At 52.9% G+C, this 18,583-nt stretch overlaps 1 protein-coding gene across 1 annotated transcript; it reads left to right on the top strand.

The window, feature by feature from the left end:
* Nucleotides 1–7,893: 7,893 nt before the first annotated feature.
* NT5DC4 (5'-nucleotidase domain containing 4) lies at nt 7,894–18,244 on the top strand. Its single transcript, XM_054678194.2, has 17 exons — nt 7,894–8,032; nt 8,697–8,770; nt 8,865–8,982; nt 9,061–9,156; nt 9,361–9,467; nt 9,592–9,649; nt 9,997–10,090; nt 10,328–10,381; nt 10,632–10,715; nt 11,007–11,039; nt 11,731–11,856; nt 12,125–12,191; nt 12,333–12,506; nt 13,192–13,243; nt 13,632–13,692; nt 16,584–16,661; nt 18,042–18,244. Exons 1-17 carry the CDS (start codon nt 7,959–7,961, stop codon nt 18,135–18,137), a joined length of 1,446 nt encoding a protein of 481 aa, XP_054534169.1. The 5' UTR covers nt 7,894–7,958; the 3' UTR covers nt 18,138–18,244.
* The last annotated feature ends 339 nt before the right edge of the window (nt 18,245–18,583 follow it).

The raw sequence follows: 18,583 nt of genomic DNA, 5'->3' as shown, positions 1-18,583 counted from the left end.
CCAGTCACGTGTGCCCCCCTCTGGCCAGGCCTGTCTGCTTGCGATTCCTGCCCACTGGCCAGTCTGTCACTCAGCACCATTCGTGGACACCCTTGCATGAGTGCGGCTCCACCTGCCCTTGCCTGGCGGCTTATCCTTCAAGGCTTCCTTCTCCGGAAAGCACTCCCTGATCCCCCTGGGTGCTCAAGGACATGGGCTCATCTTTTCACTGTTTCCTAGTAACATGTGTTGTCTGTCTCCTCCTGTACTGTGAACTCCCTAAAGGACAAGTGACACATCTTAGTCATAGTTTTGAACCCAGCTTCCAGCGTGGGCGTGGCGGGAGGCAGATGCATAATCAATGCATGTTGTCTGACTAGGATGGTTTATGAATAGGAGCTGCCTGGAATACGCAGATCTCAGACTCCCACCAGCTTCCCCTTGCCTCTGAACTCTGCCCTGGCCCCTCCTCATCTCTTCCACATCCTGCTGTGTAGATACTCGTCCCTTCCGACTCTGAAGGTTGCAGGGAGGGGGCCCGTGGCTCTCTGTGGGAGAGGTGCCCCAGCTTTGGCTCTCGGCCTCCCCTGGCTGAACCTCAGTGGGAGCTGAGCAGGTTTGCCGTGGCCTTGGATGCCCTTCCTTCTGCCCCAGATCTTGCTTCGGTGCTCTCCTGCAAATCCCTGCCCTCTGCTGCTGGACTAGAGGCCTCCAGCACCCTCCCTGACATGTTCCTCCAGGAGAGGACACAGATGTCTCCTGAGACTCCGGTGCCCTCCACCTCCGCGATCCTCAGATGCTTCCCTGGGGAGACACGACCTGTCAGGACTGCACAGCTGCTGAGATGAGGGACCCCTTGCTGTTCCAATTTAGGAGTAAATAAGGCTTCGCCCCCTCAGGGGTTAAAGAGGAGTCCCAAGAGCCTTGCACTGATGGCACTTTGGGGGAACTCTTGGCTCCTGGTCTCCCCTGCCTTCTCTGGGCTGTGTAATGACATTCCTGTCCCCACCTCTCTTCCACCTTTCCCTGAAACTGCAGGCTCCAAGGGCTCCAGCCCAAGCTTGGGGTCAGTGTCTGGCATGCCCTCTGCCCGGCCCTGGTCCCAGCATGCCCACCCAGGTCACACAGGCGCACCCCATTACCCACCCACCCACCCACGCTCACACATGCATGCAGGCCATCATACACGCTGACAGCCACACTCATGCACATGCGTGCACCTGCTCACGTGTGCACATATATCCACACTCACACATCCCCCACTCACAGATGGACTTACACACGCACCACAAACTCCTAGCAATGTCCATTGTTTTGATGGAAGGAGAGATAGGTTTTTGGAAATTTCCTAATCTCACCCCAAATCTCTCCCTCCATGACCCTGAGCCCAAAAAAGTGGCCAGCATTTGCCCTGGGTAAGGTAGAATTGAATCTGGGCCATGGTGCCCCACGTCCCTGACTCATTCTCTGACCCTCCCAGCCAGTAGAGACCACCCTTTGGTCACAGACTGGTCGGAGTCCCTCCCCAGCCAGCCTAGAACATGGCTTTTAGCAGTGTGGCCACATCAGAGGGGAGCAGACACCTGGGGACCATAGCATGGTTCAACGGCCATTGCCCTCAGGGCAGGTCCCATCCTTTGCTGTACCCTGTGGTTTGTTTTCTTTCTGCCTCCCAGCACTGGGCTCCTTGCTGGCTATGTGAAATTCCTTTCTCTTCTAAACTAACTAATAAAAATCCTACATTTTCTTTAATACCTCATCCAAGACTCTCCTCTGTTAAAAAGACTCCCTGGTGTACCGGTTAGGTCCCCCGCTCAATCCCTCTGTACCAGCTGCACCTGTGCGAGGAAGGCCCTGTCTGGAAGGAGGTTTCTGGTCACCTCAGGATGGTTTCTCCAAGCTCAGGAGAATGGAAGTTGCCCCATCCCCAGGCCACAGGTTCCGCACTGCTAAAGCTGTGGTGGATGCGCTGTGGGGATCTGGAATTTTGCCTCTTACAGAAGGTGAGGGGAGGCAGCCACGCCCTGCGCTTGGTCCCTGCCCCACCATGCACCCCGGTTCTGGTGGCCTCTTTGAGTGCAGGCAGTAGGGGTGAACAGAGCCTGCTTGGTCTTGACACTTTTTTTTTCCAAGAGAATGGGTCTCGCTCTGTTGCCCTGACTGGAGTGCAGTGGTGCGATCATGGCTCACTGCAGCCTCCACCTCCTAGGCACAAGAGATCCTCCCCACTCAGCCTCCTGAGTAGCTGAGAGTGCAGATGTGTGCCACCATGGCTAGTTTTTTGAAATTTTTAAAGAGATAGGTCTTATTATGTTGCCCAGGCTGGTCTTGAGATTCTGGCCTCTAGTGATTCTCCTGCCTTGGCCTCCGGACTCACTGGGATTCTAGACGTGAGTCACCGTGCCCGGCAACACTTTTTAAATGGATACAGTCTAGGTAGAAGAATCAAGAGGAACGCTGGCTGGCTTGGTCCTGTTTCCACCTCCCTGTAATAAAGGAGAGCTGCCAAACTAGGGGCTCAGAAGAAGGTGGGAGGAAGAGGGGAAGAACTCCAGGATAGCAATAAGGAGGCTGGAAAAGGGGTCTTGGAACATAGACCTTCTTTTTTTGTTGTTTTTTTTAGCTTTACACATTTTTTAACTTTACTCCAAAAGTGATATATTTTTACAAAAGTAATCTGTGCTTAATACAAAAAGATTAGAAAATAAAATGTGAAAGACAAATATATAAAAATCATCCATAATCCAATCACTGGAAATAAACATTTTGTTGTACATTCTTTAATATCATGTACTATATACATAATCACTATTTATTTGAAAAGTAAAAATAAACCTTTAATTTCTGGTGTGGAGGGCATTAGGTACTCTGAGAGACTCCTCCAAGGTAGAACAGCTAGACTGTAGACAGAACAAAGCAAAACTCATGAGCTGATTACAGAGTTAGTAGTAATGATATTTGGCTACACAGGGGCATGTAGATTGCCCTGCAGTTAGATTTTTTTTTTTAAATAACACTATAACAGGAAAACTGAGTCTTAAACTAGCATCAAAGTGTTAGTGTTTTAACTGTAACTCATTAAGCCAGGACATCAAGGATGGCTGAAGTTGTTATAAGTCCAGAAAGAAATCAAAGATTTCAGCAGAAGTAGACAAAAATCAACTCTACAAAAACAGTGATCTAATTTAAGCCATATAATTTCCACAGATGAAGGTCAAGCACCAAACTCACAATCAAGGACAATCCCAACATGTTAAAAAGGCAAATCAGCATTTTTTCTGGGTTTTTTTTTTTTTTGCACCTGTTTTTTTATTTTATTTTATTTTATTTTTTATTATTATACTTTAAGTTTTAGGGTACATGTGCACAACGTGCAGGTTTGTTACATAGGTATACATGTGCCATGCTGGTGTGCTGCACCCATTAACTCATCATTTAGCATTAGGTATATCTCCTAACGCTATCCCTCCCCCCTCCCCCCACCCTACAACAGGCCCCAGTGTGTCATGTTCCCCTTCCTGTGTCCATGTGATCTCATTGTTCAATTCCCACCTAAGAGTGAGAACATGCAGTGTTTGGTTTTTTGTCCTTGTGATAGTTTGCTGAGAATGATGGTTTCCAGCTTCATCCATGTGCCTACAAAGGACATGAACTCATCATTTTTTATGGCTGCATAGTATTCCATGTTCTATATGTGCCACATTTTCTTAATCCAGTCTATCATTGTTGGACATTTGGGCTGGTTCCAAGTCTTTGCTATTGTGAATAGTGCTGCAATAAACATATGTGTGCATGTGTCTTTATAGCAGCATGATTTATAATCCTTTGGGTATATACCCAGTAATGGGATGGTTGGGTCAAATGGTATTTCTAGTTCTAGATCCCTGAGGAATCGCCACACCAACTTCCACAATGGTTGAACTAGTTTACAGTCCCACCAACAGTGTAAAAGTGTTCCTATTTCTCCACATCCTCTCCAGCACCTGTTGTTTCCTGACTTTTTAATGATCGCCATTCTAACTGGTGTGAGATGGTATCTCATTGTGGTTTTGATTTGCATTTCTCTAATGGCCAGTGATGATGAGCATTTTTTCATGTGTTTTTTGGCTGCATAGATGTCATCTTTTGAGAAGTGTCTGTTCATCTCCTTCGTCCACTTTTTGATGGGGTTGTTTGTTTTTTTCTTGTAAATTTGTTTGAGTTCATTGTAGATTCTGGATATTAGCCCTTTGTCAGATGAGTAGGTTGCAACATAGACCTTCTTTTTAAGAAATTTTGAAATTTGGAAGCAATTTCAAGTTTATGAAAAGTTGTAAAAGTAAAAAATAGTACAGAGGCTATCCTTACAGGCTTTACCAAGATGTACCTGTTGCTAACATTTTACTCTGTTTGCTTTGTTGTTTGTCCCCTGCTCTATATGAACACACATGGGTATGTATGTATGTATGTGTATGTATGTATGTATATGTGTGTATGTATGCATGTATGTGTCTGTCTGTATGTATGTGTATACACACAATTATTTTTCCTGAACCACTTGAAGGTAATTTACACTTATCATGAGCTTTATCCTAAATTCTTTAGTGAGAATTTCCCAGGAATAGGGATATTTTCTTACATTACCACAGTATAGTCATCAAGTTCATAGGTTTACACTGAGACAGAACTTTCATCTGACCCACCACCCACACTGCAATCTTATTTGTTGACCCCATCATGTCCTTGGCACTATATGTGCCTGCAGTACAGGATTCTGCGTAGGCTTGAATATTGCGTTCATTCACCGTGGCTCTTTAGCCTCCTGTAATCTGGAACATTTCCTCCACCCTTCTTTGTCTTTAACGACATTGAAAAGTCAAGGGACTTTTGTGATGGGCCGTGGGCAGAGGCGGTTTTGCCTACCGATTAAGAATACGGATGCTGGCACACAGCTGCCTGGGCTCAGTCCCACTCTGCCATTTATCAGCCTGGTAAGTGTGGGCGAGTTGCTTAACCCTTCTGTGCCTCAGTTTGATCATTCATGAATCCAGTGAACAGTTAGCCTGTCTCGTGGGGCTGTTAGGAGGCTTGGCACACAGTAAAAATGGGCAACCATTTGCTTATTGTTATGGTGGCAAGTCTTTTCTTGAAGGGGCTCCCAGTGCATCAAGCCTCACAGGGGTGCCTTAGCATTGGCTCAGGAATCAGGACCAAGCGGGGCCTGTGGCAGCCTGCAGTCCTCCCTGACTGTACATGCGGTTAGCCTAAGGACTCTGTGGTCTGGACAAGCAGCCATATCCTAAGATGGTAGCAGAGACCATACCAGCCAAAGACTCAACAGGGATGTGGCTACCTTAACAGGCAGCAATGTGAGGACCTGGGACCCTCCAGGAAGTGAAGCCCTTCCCAATTACCAGTGTGGCTGCGGATAAGTCCCACATTGTTGAGTCGACCCCAGAAGAGGTACCTGGAGAAGGGACCCGAGAAACCACTGAAGTGATTCATCGTACCTGAACGTTGCTGGATGGCTTCACCACCCTCAGGTGCAAAGAGACTTCAAGATAGAGCCTAAGTTCAGCTATAGGAAAGGCAGGTTTTGTACAGCTGCCATGATGCCTCCCAGTGGAAGGGCTGAGCAACCCCTAGAGACTTCTCCTAACCAGGTATTACTCCTCCTTCTCTTTTCTGACCTAGAAAGGAGCCAGGCAATGTGGAAAAGGGGCTTAAAGGGCTCCCATGAGATGAGCAGAGCGCATGGAATAATGAGTGGAAGTGACTCCAGACAGCCTCCTGATTTCTGAAGCTCAGTTCTCCCCTGACACCTTCCGTGAAGGCTGCTGTATATAGCCTGCTAACCATCAGCCCGTCTATCCACGAATCTACCCATCCAACTGTCTGTCCATTCACTCATTCATGCATCCACCCATCTCTCCATCCATCCTCCATCCCTCCATCCGATGAGGAAACACATATCCTGCAGCCTCCATATCTTTGCCTCACCATCTTAATACAGTCATGCGGGGCTTGACCACAGGGATCTGTTCTGGAAAACGTGTCATTAGTCGATTTCATCATTGTGTGATGTCATAGAGTGCACTTACACAAACCTAGATGGTACAGCCTACTACACACCTCGGCTGCAGGGTACAGCCTATTTCTCCTAGCCAGCATCACCACAAACATGTGAGTGATGCTTTGCATTATGATGGCGATGAGGTCACTAGGCCATAGGAGTTGTTGAGCTCCTTATCATCTTACGGGACTCAGTGGCATACGCAGTCCGCTGTTGGGCAGAACATCGTTCCGCAGCACACAACTGTGCTTGCCCATCTGGCTTTGTCAAGGAAGGAGCTCTTCCATGGATATGTTTTTCTGTTGTTGTTCCAGATAACTTTTATCCTTTTAAGAGTGCCACCTTCATTTAGTTTAGTTTAGCCATTTTAGAGAGAAAGTGCTGAAACCGACTGTAAACTTGTCTGTCTTTTTTTTTTTTTTTTTTTGAGAGGGAGTCTTGCTGTGTTGCCCAGGCTGGAGTGCAGTGGCACGATCTTGGATCACTGCAACCTCTGCTTTCTGGGTTCAAGTGGTTCTCCCACCTCAGCCTCCTGAGTAGCTGGGATTACAGGCATGCGCAACCATGCCTGGTTAATCTTGGTATTGTTAGTAGAGATGGGGTTTCACCGTGCTGGCCAGGCTTGTCTCAAACTCCCGACCTAGTGATCTGCCCGCCTTGGCCTCCCAAAGTGCTGGGATTACAGGTGTGAGCCACTGCGCCAGGCCCTTTTCTTTCTTCCTTTCCTTTCCTTTCCCTTCCTTCCTTCCTTCCTTCCCTCCTTCCTTCCTTCCCTCCCTCCCTCCCTCCCCCCTCCCTCCCTCCCTCCCTCCTTTCTTTCTTTCTCTTTCTTTCCTTCCTTCCTTCTTTCTTTCTTTCTTTCTTTCCTTTCTTTCTTTCTTTCTTTCTTTTTTTCTTTCTTTCTTTTCTTTCCCTTTTTATTGACGGGATCTCACTCTGTTGCCCAGCCTGGAGTGCAGCGATCTCAGCTCATTGCAACCTCCAACCCCTGGGTTCAAGCAATTCTCCTGCCTCAGCCTCCCGAGAAGCTGCCAAGAGGCTAATTTTTTTTTTTTCTCCTGCCTCAGGCTCCCAAGAGGGCAATTTTTTTTTTTTTCGTATTTTTAGTAGAGACAGGGTTTCACCATCTTGGCCAGGCTGGTCTTGATCTCCTGACCACGCATCCACCCGCCTTGGCCTCCCAAAGTGCTGGGATTACAGGCGTGAGCCACTGTGCCCAGCCTTGTCTTTCTTTTTAAAAGAGGGCCTGGCACTTCAGTTAAGTCTTTCTGGATGATCCAGGTCACCGCTCCAAATGGAAGTCACATGCTTGGTTGTGGAGCCAGTGGTATGGGCCCTCAGGGAGTATTTAGAACTCTACACTAAATGGCCCCAGTGGTTCTGCTTTTTGACACTTCCTTTTGTACTTTCCGCCACCCCCCCATTCTGAGATCCCAGTTATCTTCCCAATTCTTATAGCCCTTGGCATGCTTCTAGCAATGTCTTCTCTAAATGGCCTTGAGCTGGGAAATTTGATAACCAAATGTGTCAGAATTGTGCATAAAGCAAGAGTGCTGAGTTATTTCTTTGATCATGAGTACAGTACGGAGCCTGCTGACTTTGTATCCCGTCATTTGCCTCATTCTGGGTTCTCCGCTACTCTCCAGGCCGCTGAGGTCCAGCCCTAGGAATGAGGAGGGTGCAGTGGACATGAATTGCTCTTCCTAGATCCTTGCTGCTTTTGCTCTAGAGAAAAGGATGGGATACCAGAGCCTGTCCTGGCTGACTCCTCCCTCAAAGGGGCTCAGGGGAGATGGGAGCACAGGGTGGGGCCAGCTGGGTCAGTGGTGCCTGAAGCTTCTGAGGGAGAGGAGAGTGGCTGGGCCCCACTGATAGTGTGCAGGAGGCTGAGGAAGGGACACTTGCCTCCTCCTCACTCTGGGTGACGATGGCCAGTGTAGACTGGGGAGAGCCGGAGGGACTGGTCTCCCCTCAAGGCCCGAAGCAGGACTGGCACCAGCGGTGAGATGGGCACCTGGGGTGGGGGCCAGGGGTCTCAGCCCATAAACACCCCACACGCCACAGCAGCACACAGGGGCTCCTTTAAATACACAGCTATGGGGACTCCCAAAATGCAGACGAACACTTGCACTCACAAGGGACGCACTTCCATAGCTGCAGCAACCCATCAGGGAACTGACCACACACACTCTGGCGGGAGGTCCCCTTCACTTCCCTCCCTCCACGAAGATCTCTCCCCTTCACCACGGACACAGTGACAGGTGCTATCCAATTGTGACAAACACATCATCTCTGAATTTGGACACTGGGGTCCCATTTCAGAAGGTGACAACCCTCACACCAACCACTGCACCTACTTTCTTACAGGGTTGGATGCCTATAACATGCCTGCATGGTGGGACAGCAAGCTGCTGATTGCCCGCACACACTCAGATGCACGCTTGCACACATGCTCACACGTGCTTACATGCACACTCACACTTGCCTTCAGACACACATGGGTCCAGGCAGGGCCCTGGCTTGGCCCGACCTGTTTCCCCTATCCTTTCTGCAGCTGCAGGGGGTGCTCTGCCCTCCTCTGCTGGGTTTCCACCCCCTCTGTCCTTGGGCCTTGGATTCTGGGGGGCTGGCGGGCTGATGCCAACATCCTCCTCTCTCTCCCCAGGATTTTTGTCAACCGCAGCCTGGCGCTGGGGAAGATTCGTTGCTTTGGCTTCGACATGGACTACACTCTGGCTGGTAGAGAGGGCTGGAACACAGCGTATTGGGAGCTGGAGGGAGCAGGGGTGGGCAGCTGGGCACCAAACCCCTGATTCTGTCTGGGCCTCTGCAGCCTACGGGTCCCCAGCTTATGAGGCCCTGACCTTCGAGCTGCTGCTGGAGCGCCTGGTGTGCATTGGGTACCCGCATGAGATCCTGCGCTACACCTACGACCCCACCTTCCCCACCAGGTGTGTGGCTCAGGACAGGTGGGAGGCCACCCGGCCTTGGTACCCCCACCCACAGTGCCCCCCGACCCCCGTCTGCAGGGGGCTGGTGTTTGATGCACTCTATGGGAACCTGCTGAAGGTGGACGCCCACGGGAATGTGCTGCTGGGTGCCTATGGCTTCACCTTCCTCTCGGAGTAAGGGACAAAGGTGCCAGGAGGGTGGCAGGCCAGGAAGGGAGGACTGCTCACCTTGGGGGAGGACAGAGGGAGGGAGGGAGGAAGGACACAGGCCCATGGTGGAGGCTCAGCACAGAAGGGATGCGTGGTGGTTGGAAGGGATGGCCAGAGCCTGGACAGGCCTCCAGGAGGCACTGGGGAGGGGTCATTGGCTGCACCCAGCCTACCCCTCCTCAGGGCAGAGATCTGGAGCTTCTACCCCAGCAAGTTCATTCAGAGGGACGACCTGCAGTGTTTCTACATACTCAACATGCTGTTCAACCTGCCTGGTGGGTGGAGGGTTGGGGGCACGGGAGGTGGTCCTGAGTTCCGGAGCTGAGGGTCCCAGCTCTGGCCTGGTGGAGAACTGCCTGGCTCCCTGGGCTGACAACTGACCATCCTGTCTGCCCCCAGAAACCTACCTCTATGCCTGCTTGGTGGACTTCTTCTCCGGCTGCTCCCGTTACACTAAGTGCGTCTTGTGCCCTGCCCAGCCCTGGGACGACCAGTAGGACACTGCCGCTGCTCAGGGACCAAACCCCAAAGAGGGGCCCCCCAAGGGTTCCCCAAGGGGCTGGAGGGGCTCCAGGAGGCTCAGTGCGAAGGCCTCTATTGCAGGGCAGCCCCCAACCCTGCCACTGGTGCTGCCCCCAAGGGGTGACCCTTAGCTCTGGGTGATGCCCCTCCCAGGATGGCTGGGACATAAGCCCAGTGAAGGCCCCAGTGTGGCTGGTGGGGTTGCTCTGGTGTGGGACTCAGGGTTGGAGGTCATTTCAGGCCCCCTTATTGGCCTCCCCGTCCCCTCTTTGCCTGCCCCAGTTGTGACACCGGCTATCAGCATGGGAACCTCTTCATGTCCTTCCGAAGCCTCTTCCAGGATGTGACTGATGCCATGAATAACATCCACCGGTCGGTGAGTGAGTGGTCCAGAACCCCCGGACCCCTGACCTGTCTGCTCTTGGTTCCCTGGGCAGCCTTCAGGCCTCCGGTCCCCATAGACTTTCCATCCTCTTCCCACTGAGGACTGAGGTCTGGTCTGGGCTTCCCAGAGCCGCCCACTTTTCTCATCTTGGACACAGACATGTGGGTGGGTACACACGCGCGCACACACACACACACACACACACAGGCGCTTTGCTCCCTCCTGCAGGGCTGTCTCAAGGAGAAGACCCTGGAGGACTTGGAGAACTATGTGGAGAAGGATGTGAGTGGCCACAGACCCAGGGCCATGGCCATCACCCCCGAAGCAGCAGGGCTGCCCCCGCAACCCTTCCCTGGCTTTCTTCGAGGTTTAGGCTGAGCTCTGCTCCCCGGATGGCTGGGGATCTTTCTATGGGGCCTGGTGCCTACCTGCCTGGGCTGGGGTGGGCTCCCAGAAGGCTGAAACCCGAGGAGAGGATCCCAGGGCGGCTCTGGGAGTCCCACCCCTGCAAGTCCCCCTATCTCTGCCCCAGCCACGCCTCCCCATCCTGCTGGGGAAGATGAAGGAGGTTGGGAAAGTGTTTCTGGCCACCAACAGCAGCTACAACTACACCAATGCGAGTATGTGTGTGGAGGGGTGGACCGTCGGCCTCCTTCCTGGCCCCAGGGGACGCAGAGGCACTGCAAGCAACAGGGAGGGGCGGGGCGGGGAGCCAAGACCCTCCTACCCCCACCACTGGGCTGGTCTCCTGGACTCCATTTCTTGGCCTTTCAAGGCCTCAGAGGAATGAGCAACTTTCTCACCATCTTGCTCCCGTGGCCACCAGTGTGCTGGGGGGATGGTGGGTGAGGGCAGAGGCAGGTGGTGGCCCAAGCTTGGTGCCCTGACGCTGCCTTGTCCTTGCCAGGCCATCATGACCTACCTGTTCAGCATCAGTGAGGTGAGTGTTGGAGTGTTGCGTGCACGGCTGCGGTGGGCTGTGCAAAGGGCCGGGGTGCCAGGCTGCACCGCGATGCTGAGGGCCTCTCCCAGGGTGCCGGGCTGCACCGCGGTGCTGAGGGCCTCTCCCACGTCCAGCCTCCCTTTGAGGAAGACCTGAGTGTGAGTGGTCATTTCTCACGAGTGGAAGCTCCCCAGTGGGTAGGAGCCTGGTGACCTCAGCCAGGCCCTGGGAGGAGCCTTTGGGGGTGATAGGAGGCAGTCAGGTGTGTGGGGACGGGCGGCAGAAAGTGGGTGAGACGAGGGCATGGCAGGTCAAAGGGAGGGGTGCTGGGAGTGACAGGTCCTGGGCGCTGGGAGTGACCAGGTGTCACTGGGCAGGCAGCAGGGCCCTAACTTGGTAGCCGTGCTGGTGCCACCTGTCCCTGGGTCTCTGTGCTGTGAGGAGCTCTGGAGGCTGGCCTGAGGCTGCACATGATGTTCGACACCCACCTCCACAAGTTCCTTTTGAGCACTTCCTAGTGCCCAGCTTGGCTGGGGAAGCTGGGCAGCGAGACCTGGTTCCCAGGGGCTGAAGAGGTCTCATCCAGCTGGGAGGTTGGTGGGGAGAGGCAGGCTGTGGTGGGTGACTGGCTGTGGCAAGGTCAGATTTACCAGGCTGTGTGTGTGCAGCCCGTGTGCACCCCCAACAGGCTGAAGCCTCGGGCAGGCCCTGGAGGTCCTACTTTGACCTGATCGTGGTGGACACGCAGAAGCCCCACTTCTTTGCAGAGGGGGTGGTCCTGAGGCAGGTCAACACGGTAATGGCAGGTGCAGAGGTCAGTCCACCTGCACCCATGGACCACGGTTGGGGAGGGCAGCCTGCCTGCCCCTTAGACTTGACCTGCCTTTATAGCTGGCAGCTCTGCTGGCCTGTCTGTCCCTGGAGGCAGGGAACCCGAGGCCGCCTTCAGCGCCCTCTGCTGCCTCCTTCCTCCCACACCCCCCCATGGTTACCTCTGCCACTCCCAGCTCCCTGCGACCCTCCCTAGCTAGAGACCAAAGATGTGGTTCTCCTGGCTCCAGGGCACCCCTCTGCCCCTCCAGGACTCAGGAAAGCTCCACGTGGGCACCTACACAGGGCCCCACCAGCACTGTGCTGTCTACTCTGGAGGTACCAGCTCCCACCATGCCCCGTCACTCCTTGGGCACCCTCCTTCCCGCGACTAGGAGCCCAGGCCCCTCACCTGCCCCGAGTCACCTACCCCAAGGCAGGAAGGGCAAACGAGTGTCTGTCCTCCCCTTGGTGGGGCAGGCTCTTCGGACATGGTGTGCGAGCTGCTTGGGGTTCGGGGGAAGGACATCCTGTACATTTTTGGGGACCACATTTTTGGGGACATTCTCAAGTCCAAGAAGCGTCAGGGCTGGCGGACTTGCCTGGTGGTTCCTGAGCTGTCCTGGGAGCTGGACATCTGGGCCCAGGAGAAGGGTGAGCTGTTGGGGTCTGGAACAGTCAGAGGGGCACTGGCCTCCCATGCAGAGGCCCCAGCACTGCCTTCTCCTTTTTCCCGTAGGGGGTTAGTAGTTGTGACCAGGAATCCTGGCCACTCTGTTGTTTCTGAGGGAGGAAACAGACAAAGACATACAGACCCAGAGAGGCTAAGTGGCCTGCCCGAAGTCACACAGCCAGTAGGGGGAAAGCTGAGAGTCAAATCCACTTCTCCTGACCCAAGAATCCCGTGGTGTTTCTGCAGGCGGTGCCTTCCTCCTGCACCTGACCCCACCCTCCCCACCCACCCCAAGGATGTTCAGTGAGTGGAAGGTACACACCTTCCACCCAGGTATGACTTGAAGTCATCCTCCAGGGCAGGGAGTTGTGTGAGCCCACACAATTTGGGCTTTGTCCTGAGAGCTGAGGCTTTAGGTTTGAGTCATTGCCGTGTGACCTCAGGAAGGTCACCTGACTCCCTCACCTGTCCCATGGGGCCTACAGGGCCTATGCTGTCCCTGCCTCAGTCTGGGCAGAGTCTCACGTGATGTAAGGGGCCAGGGGTGTTATGCACACAGCTCAGGGTGTGCAAGACCTCCGCTGGGCCAGGGCAGACACAGGCAGGCAGGGCCAGTGGGTGACACAGGCCGTCACTCACCCCCACTGACCCCTGGTGGCCTTTCAGAGCGGTTGGAGGAGCTGAAGAGACTGGACACGCACCTGGCAGACATATACCAGTGAGACCCTGGCCTTTCTGGGGGTGGGATGGGGCAGGGAGAGGTATGGAGGGGCAGTGGCTCACATCCCTGCCTGGCGGCGAGGTCCCGGCCAAGGTTGTCAGAACATCAAGATCTGTTTCAGGCTGGGCTTCCCTAGCAAACTGAATGTGGGGACCCCTCTCACCCCCTCGGGACTGCTCACACTCTGTGACCTCTAGGCCCTTCCTCTGAACGTATCCAGCACTGAGGGACCCGCCCTCGCACGCATGCACACACCCAGCCCGGCACCCCCACTGGATGCCCGCACGGTGTCCCCCCACCCGACCCCTGCTGGGGTCTAAGGAGACTGTCCTGGCACTCGGAGGCTCTGTGCCTCCCCTGGGTCACCTGGCTATTTTTGTACCAGGCACATGGATGGGAGCAGTTGTGAGCTGCAAGTCATCAACTTCACCAAGAGAGAGATCCAGGTGAGAGCTGGGTGGCGAGGGAGGAAGGGACAGGCCCAGCGGGGGCGGAGCCGGGTTCGCTTCCCACTGCTTGCCTGTCAGCTTTGTCCTCGGTGCCAAAGGCCCAGTTACCCCATTCTCCTCAACCTCGCCTGGGCTCCACCTGCCTTGTCAGCCAGCGCCCTCTGCTGGCCGACATTCCAAAGGGCAGCGGTGCCCTCTTGAAGGGCTGAGTTGAGCCTGATTTGCAGGCTTTGCCTCCAGTCCCACAGTCTTTGCCAATCACCCTGCCCGGGAAGTGCCTGTGTGCTAGCTGGGCCCTTATTGACTGACTAGCCAGTTCTGATAGGAAATGTGATTTAGGGCCAGTGAGCCCAGGGTCCTTGGAAAAGAGAAGAAAAGACAATGTTCCCTTGTGGCATTACTGACCGGCCACCAAAAAGCTGGAGGTGCCCATGGGTCGGCCAGGTGGAGGGAGTCAGGTCACTTGGTCATCCCAAGCCCAGCTGGGGCCGATCACAAAGGGTCTTTGCAGAGCCTTTTACAAAGCACAGCTGTTTGATCTTCCCCACAGCCTTAAGAGGTGGATGGAGCAGGGATTGTCACCTTTATTTTACAGATGAGGAAACTGAGGCTCAGAGAGAGGTCATCCTGGGAGTAAATGTTGGAACCATTCTCTAGGCTCTAAAAGCAGACAGGAAACAGGGCCTGGTGGCGGGGTGGGGCCTGCCAGGATAGTAGGAGCGAGGCTGGGGGTGTCGCCTTGCCAAGTCCTCTGTTGGACTCAGATGGTAAACGAAGCTGTGGGTTTAGTCCTGGGTGGTCCATCTTCAGGGCCAGGCAGGTAACTGTGATGGAAAGCTGCAGCGGGGCCTGTGGCAAAATGAGGAGCTGCCCCACCTCCAAAAGCCAAGTGTGCAGCCTGTGGGTCTACAACATGCTGCTCCTTCCTACAGAGAGTCACAGGTTTCAATGTCCCCCGGTGAGAGGCCCAGAGAGGCCAGGGTTGCCCAGAAAGGGAGTAGGCCAGGTCAGGCCTGAGCGGGCTGGGATTTCAATTCAGTGTGTTGCCCCTCTGGCCAGAGGGCCACCCAGGAGCTGGACCTGTGCTACGGCACCACGGGCGGCCTGTTCCGCTGCGGTTTCCGCCAGACACTCTTCTCCAGCCAGCTGGTGCGCTAAGCCGACCTCTACACTGCCACCTGCCTCAACTTCCTGTACTTCCAAGTGAGCTCAGCTCGCTCGGGCGGCCCCGGAGTTGGTGGGTCCCTGCGGAATCTCCACGGCTGTTTGTGAACATTTATCCTAGAAGGACCCACTGGTCCCCAGCCTTGCTAGGAGCTTGCAAGGTCACCAGCCCTAATCTCCCACCTTCAGACTCAGTGGGATCACCGTCTTGCAGATAACTGTCTGTGTCCTAACAGATGCATGGGAAGAATTAGGTTTATACAGATAAGATGCCTCGGCAGGGATGTTCTTCCTCATGCCCAACCTTAACTCCTGCTTTAGATTGAGATCACACTATCTCGTCATTTCCTTGGTAGAAAGGATATCAGTTGCAAGGAGGAAGGCACAGTCCTCCTACCCTCAGTAAACATACAGTGGCTTCCGCAGGGGTGGAGGAGGCAGCAGATGATACAGTAAACACTCTGGCTGGTTTTCCTCTGGGAGACCGGAGGATGCTTCTGGGTTAAAAGCAGGGTGGTAGAGGTGGCTACGATGGCACTGGGCAAGGGTTAGTAGGAGTCATGGGACTGGCCAGCTCAGGGCTTCCCTGGAACCTGCACGTGTCAGTCCTCCCAAGTTGGCATCATCATTTCCATTTGATAAGACGTAGAGCTTGCAGTTTAGGATCTGAACTTGAAGCTAGACCTCTGAGGCTCCCTGTCGCCTGCCTTCCCTGCTGCCCTTGGCTGCCTTCCAGACGTCTGAGAGGGGAAAAACCATTTATTGAGTGTCTGCTGTGTTTCCTGCACTGGGCTGGGTGCTTTTCATCGATTATGCTTAATGCTCAATATAACTCAGCAAAGTAGGTTTTATCTTCCTCATTTTATCATTGATGAGGAAGCACAGAGAATCTAAGTGACTTGCCATCACACAGCTAGTGGACCACACAGCTGGGATGTGAGCCTATCAAGCTCCAGGGGTCACACTGTGTCTCCCGCACTGTGCTGCCACACACTTGGGGGAACTGGCTTTCAGCGGGCGGCCTCATCTCATCTCTGGACTCTTAGATGGGCTGGACCAGAGAGCTCCTGTGGGCGAAGCTGGGGGTCCAGGCATAGCCATCTGTGCTGGTAGATATTATTGTTAAAGTAGAGACCAGACAGGTGAAGAACACACCAGCCCCCCATCCCCAAAAGTGACAAGGCGAAACACTTAAAGAAATTTGACCTTGCCAATCTTCCTGGCTTGGGATTTTTTTTTTGGCCAAGTCTAGCTCTGCTGCCCAGGCTGGAGTGCAGTGGTGCAATCTCTGCTCAATGCAACCTCCACCTCCCGGGTTCAAGCAATTCTTGTGCCTCAGCCTCCCAAGTAGCTGGGATTACAGGCATGCACTACCATGCCCAGCTAATTTTTATGTTTTTATAGAGACAGGGTTTCACCATGTTGCCCAGGCTGGTCTTGAACCCCTGGGCTCAAGCGATCCACGTGCCTCGGCCTCCCAAAGTGCTGGGATTACAGGCGTGAGCGACCGCGCCTGGCCTTGGCCTGGGATTTTTGAGGAAGTGAAGTCCAGCTGCCAGAACCTTCCTGCCCCTGCTGACCTTCCGAGGTTCCTTCCTCTGCAGCAACATCGTTGGGCAGGAAGTTGGCAGCTGTGGGCAGGGGAGCCTGTGCATAGCTGAGGAATCCTGGAAGGCCGTACCCAGGACGGAGTGCTTCACCTCCACCTGCATTTATCCCTACAGATGCCACATGAGTCAGTTGTGGAGCAAGAACAGGCCAATCTAGACTCTGCCTCCTGCCTCCTCTCCTGCAACCAGAGGGTGAGTGGCTGTGGCCGACGAACTCTGTGGCTTGGGGTCCCATGGGCTAGAGTAGTGGTTCCCAGTGGGGTTGTAGCAACCCCAGGACGCATGAGGCAATTGGTGGGGGGGCTTGTGGGCTTGTTTTTGTCTGCAAGCATAGTCATTCCTCATTATTTATGTAAAAATGCGTATTATTTTATTGTAAAATGCTTTTCTCTTTATTTCTCCTTTGTTAGAGTATTATCTTGATACTTTAAATTATAGAGATGATAATTGTATCGATGAATTTCAATTCAGGATGGAAAAGTAGAAGTTAAATATTTGTTTTTAAAATGGGATATTGGAGCCAGGTGTGGTGTTTCACACCTGTAATCCCAGCACTTTGGGAGGCTGAGGCAAGTGGATCACCTGAGGGCAGGAGGTCGAGACCAGCCTGGCCAACATGGTGAAAACCCGTCTCTATTAAAAATACAAAAATTAGCTGGGCATGGTGGCGGAAGCCTCTAGTCCCAGCTACCTGGGAGGCTGAGGCAGGAGAATCACTTGAACCCAGGAGGCGGAGGTTGCGGTGAGCTGAGATTGCACCACTGCACTCCAACCTGGGCAACAGGGAAAGATTGTCTCAAAAAAAAAAAAAAAAAAAAAAAAAGCAACAGTTGGATCCAAAAGGGCGACAGGTTCTGCTCAGCAGTGCTTTGTGCACTGTTGGGCCCTGCACCCCTACGGACTGCTGTTGGCCAATCCATACACATTATTCCCTCCAGGGGAAGTTGCAGGACGTGCCCTCTTCCACATTGAGGCTTCCTCCCCAGACAGGCTTTGTTAACATTAATGACTAGTGGCTCTAGCTTCAGATCCCTTTGACACTTTGTGAGGCTTGACCCGCCTCTGATCTGAGACAGGAGTGGATGCCTGGATTCCTCGTTGGGTTCTGCACCCCCAAAACCCTGCATAAATGTTCCTCTTCCTCCCTTGGCTTTCTGGGGGCTCACTTTAAAAGATGTGTATCCCATAGGTCCCCTTTAGCTGGGTGGTACCAGGCACAGTGTTTGTTCTTTCAACCAGTATTTACTGAGCACCTCCTGTGTGCCGGGCAGTTTAGAAAATAAAGTGTAAGTTACTTCATTCCTGCCTAGGAGAAGCTCAAAATTCAAGTGCATTCACAGGCTTTAATCAGTGGTTGGCAACTGTTTTTCTATCCTAGCCCAGCAGAGAGATGGACACACTCCTGTCAGTAACAGAGGCTTGCTGGAGAAGCCTGTGGTTTGATCCCTCTATATCCTCACCCCATCAGGATCCAGCCTAGGGCATTTTGACACATTATCTACTCCTGGTTGGGAGTCACTGTGTGAGCTTGGGAAGAAAATATCCATAGTCACTTTCTGTGTTTCTTATAAGGGTGAGGGCAAAGAGAGAAACGAGGACCAGGAAAGTTACATCGAGGCTGACGGAATCCCAGACATGGGCTGGCATCACGGGCCATCTTCTACTTGAGATATTTTTCAGATAACACAAGTATGGAAGAAGGAAAAAGCAACTGTATTGAAATCTCCTAAATGCAGCAGATTCGGAGCCTGCAAACACTTCTTTTAGGGAGGAGGCAGTATTGCCCTTAACCTAGAAGGCATCCTCAATGGTCTTTGAGACATTTGGAAACGTGTGCGCAAGTGAAATTATTTTACCTACTTCTCTTGAACGCATGATGTCTCATATCCAATTTTATTTCTAAACATTTCTTTTAAAAAATAGTTATTTCTGTGCACTTCTGATTCTGTTACTAGTAAGAACAATAAAACCTGATTGGCTATATATTGCCTCACTACCTGCACTTTCATTCTGGGTCACTACGAAAGATGTTAAATGAGATAGCCCAAATGTCTTTGAGTTTGTGTATACACATTAAAACACATACAAAGTCATGCTCATGATTTTAAAACTTG

The sequence above is a fragment of the Pan troglodytes genome, chromosome 12, assembly GCF_028858775.2.
Source record: "Pan troglodytes isolate AG18354 chromosome 12, NHGRI_mPanTro3-v2.0_pri, whole genome shotgun sequence".
In the NCBI taxonomy this organism is placed as follows: domain Eukaryota; kingdom Metazoa; phylum Chordata; class Mammalia; order Primates; family Hominidae; genus Pan; species Pan troglodytes.
Note: the sequence above shows the minus strand (reverse complement) of the source record. Positions and strands in the feature narration are given on the sequence as shown.

Coding starts and splice junctions, on each gene's coding strand:
- NT5DC4 (XM_054678194.2), top strand. CDS start 7,959: ATGGCCAGTGTAGACTGGGGAGAGCCGGAGGGACTGGTCTCCCCTCAA. Junction 10,091..10,327: donor TGAATAACATCCACCGGTCG/GTGAGTGAGTGG, acceptor TCCCTCCTGCAG/GGCTGTCTCAAGGAGAAGAC. Junction 13,693..16,583: donor TCACCAAGAGAGAGATCCAG/GTGAGAGCTGGG, acceptor TTATCCCTACAG/ATGCCACATGAGTCAGTTGT.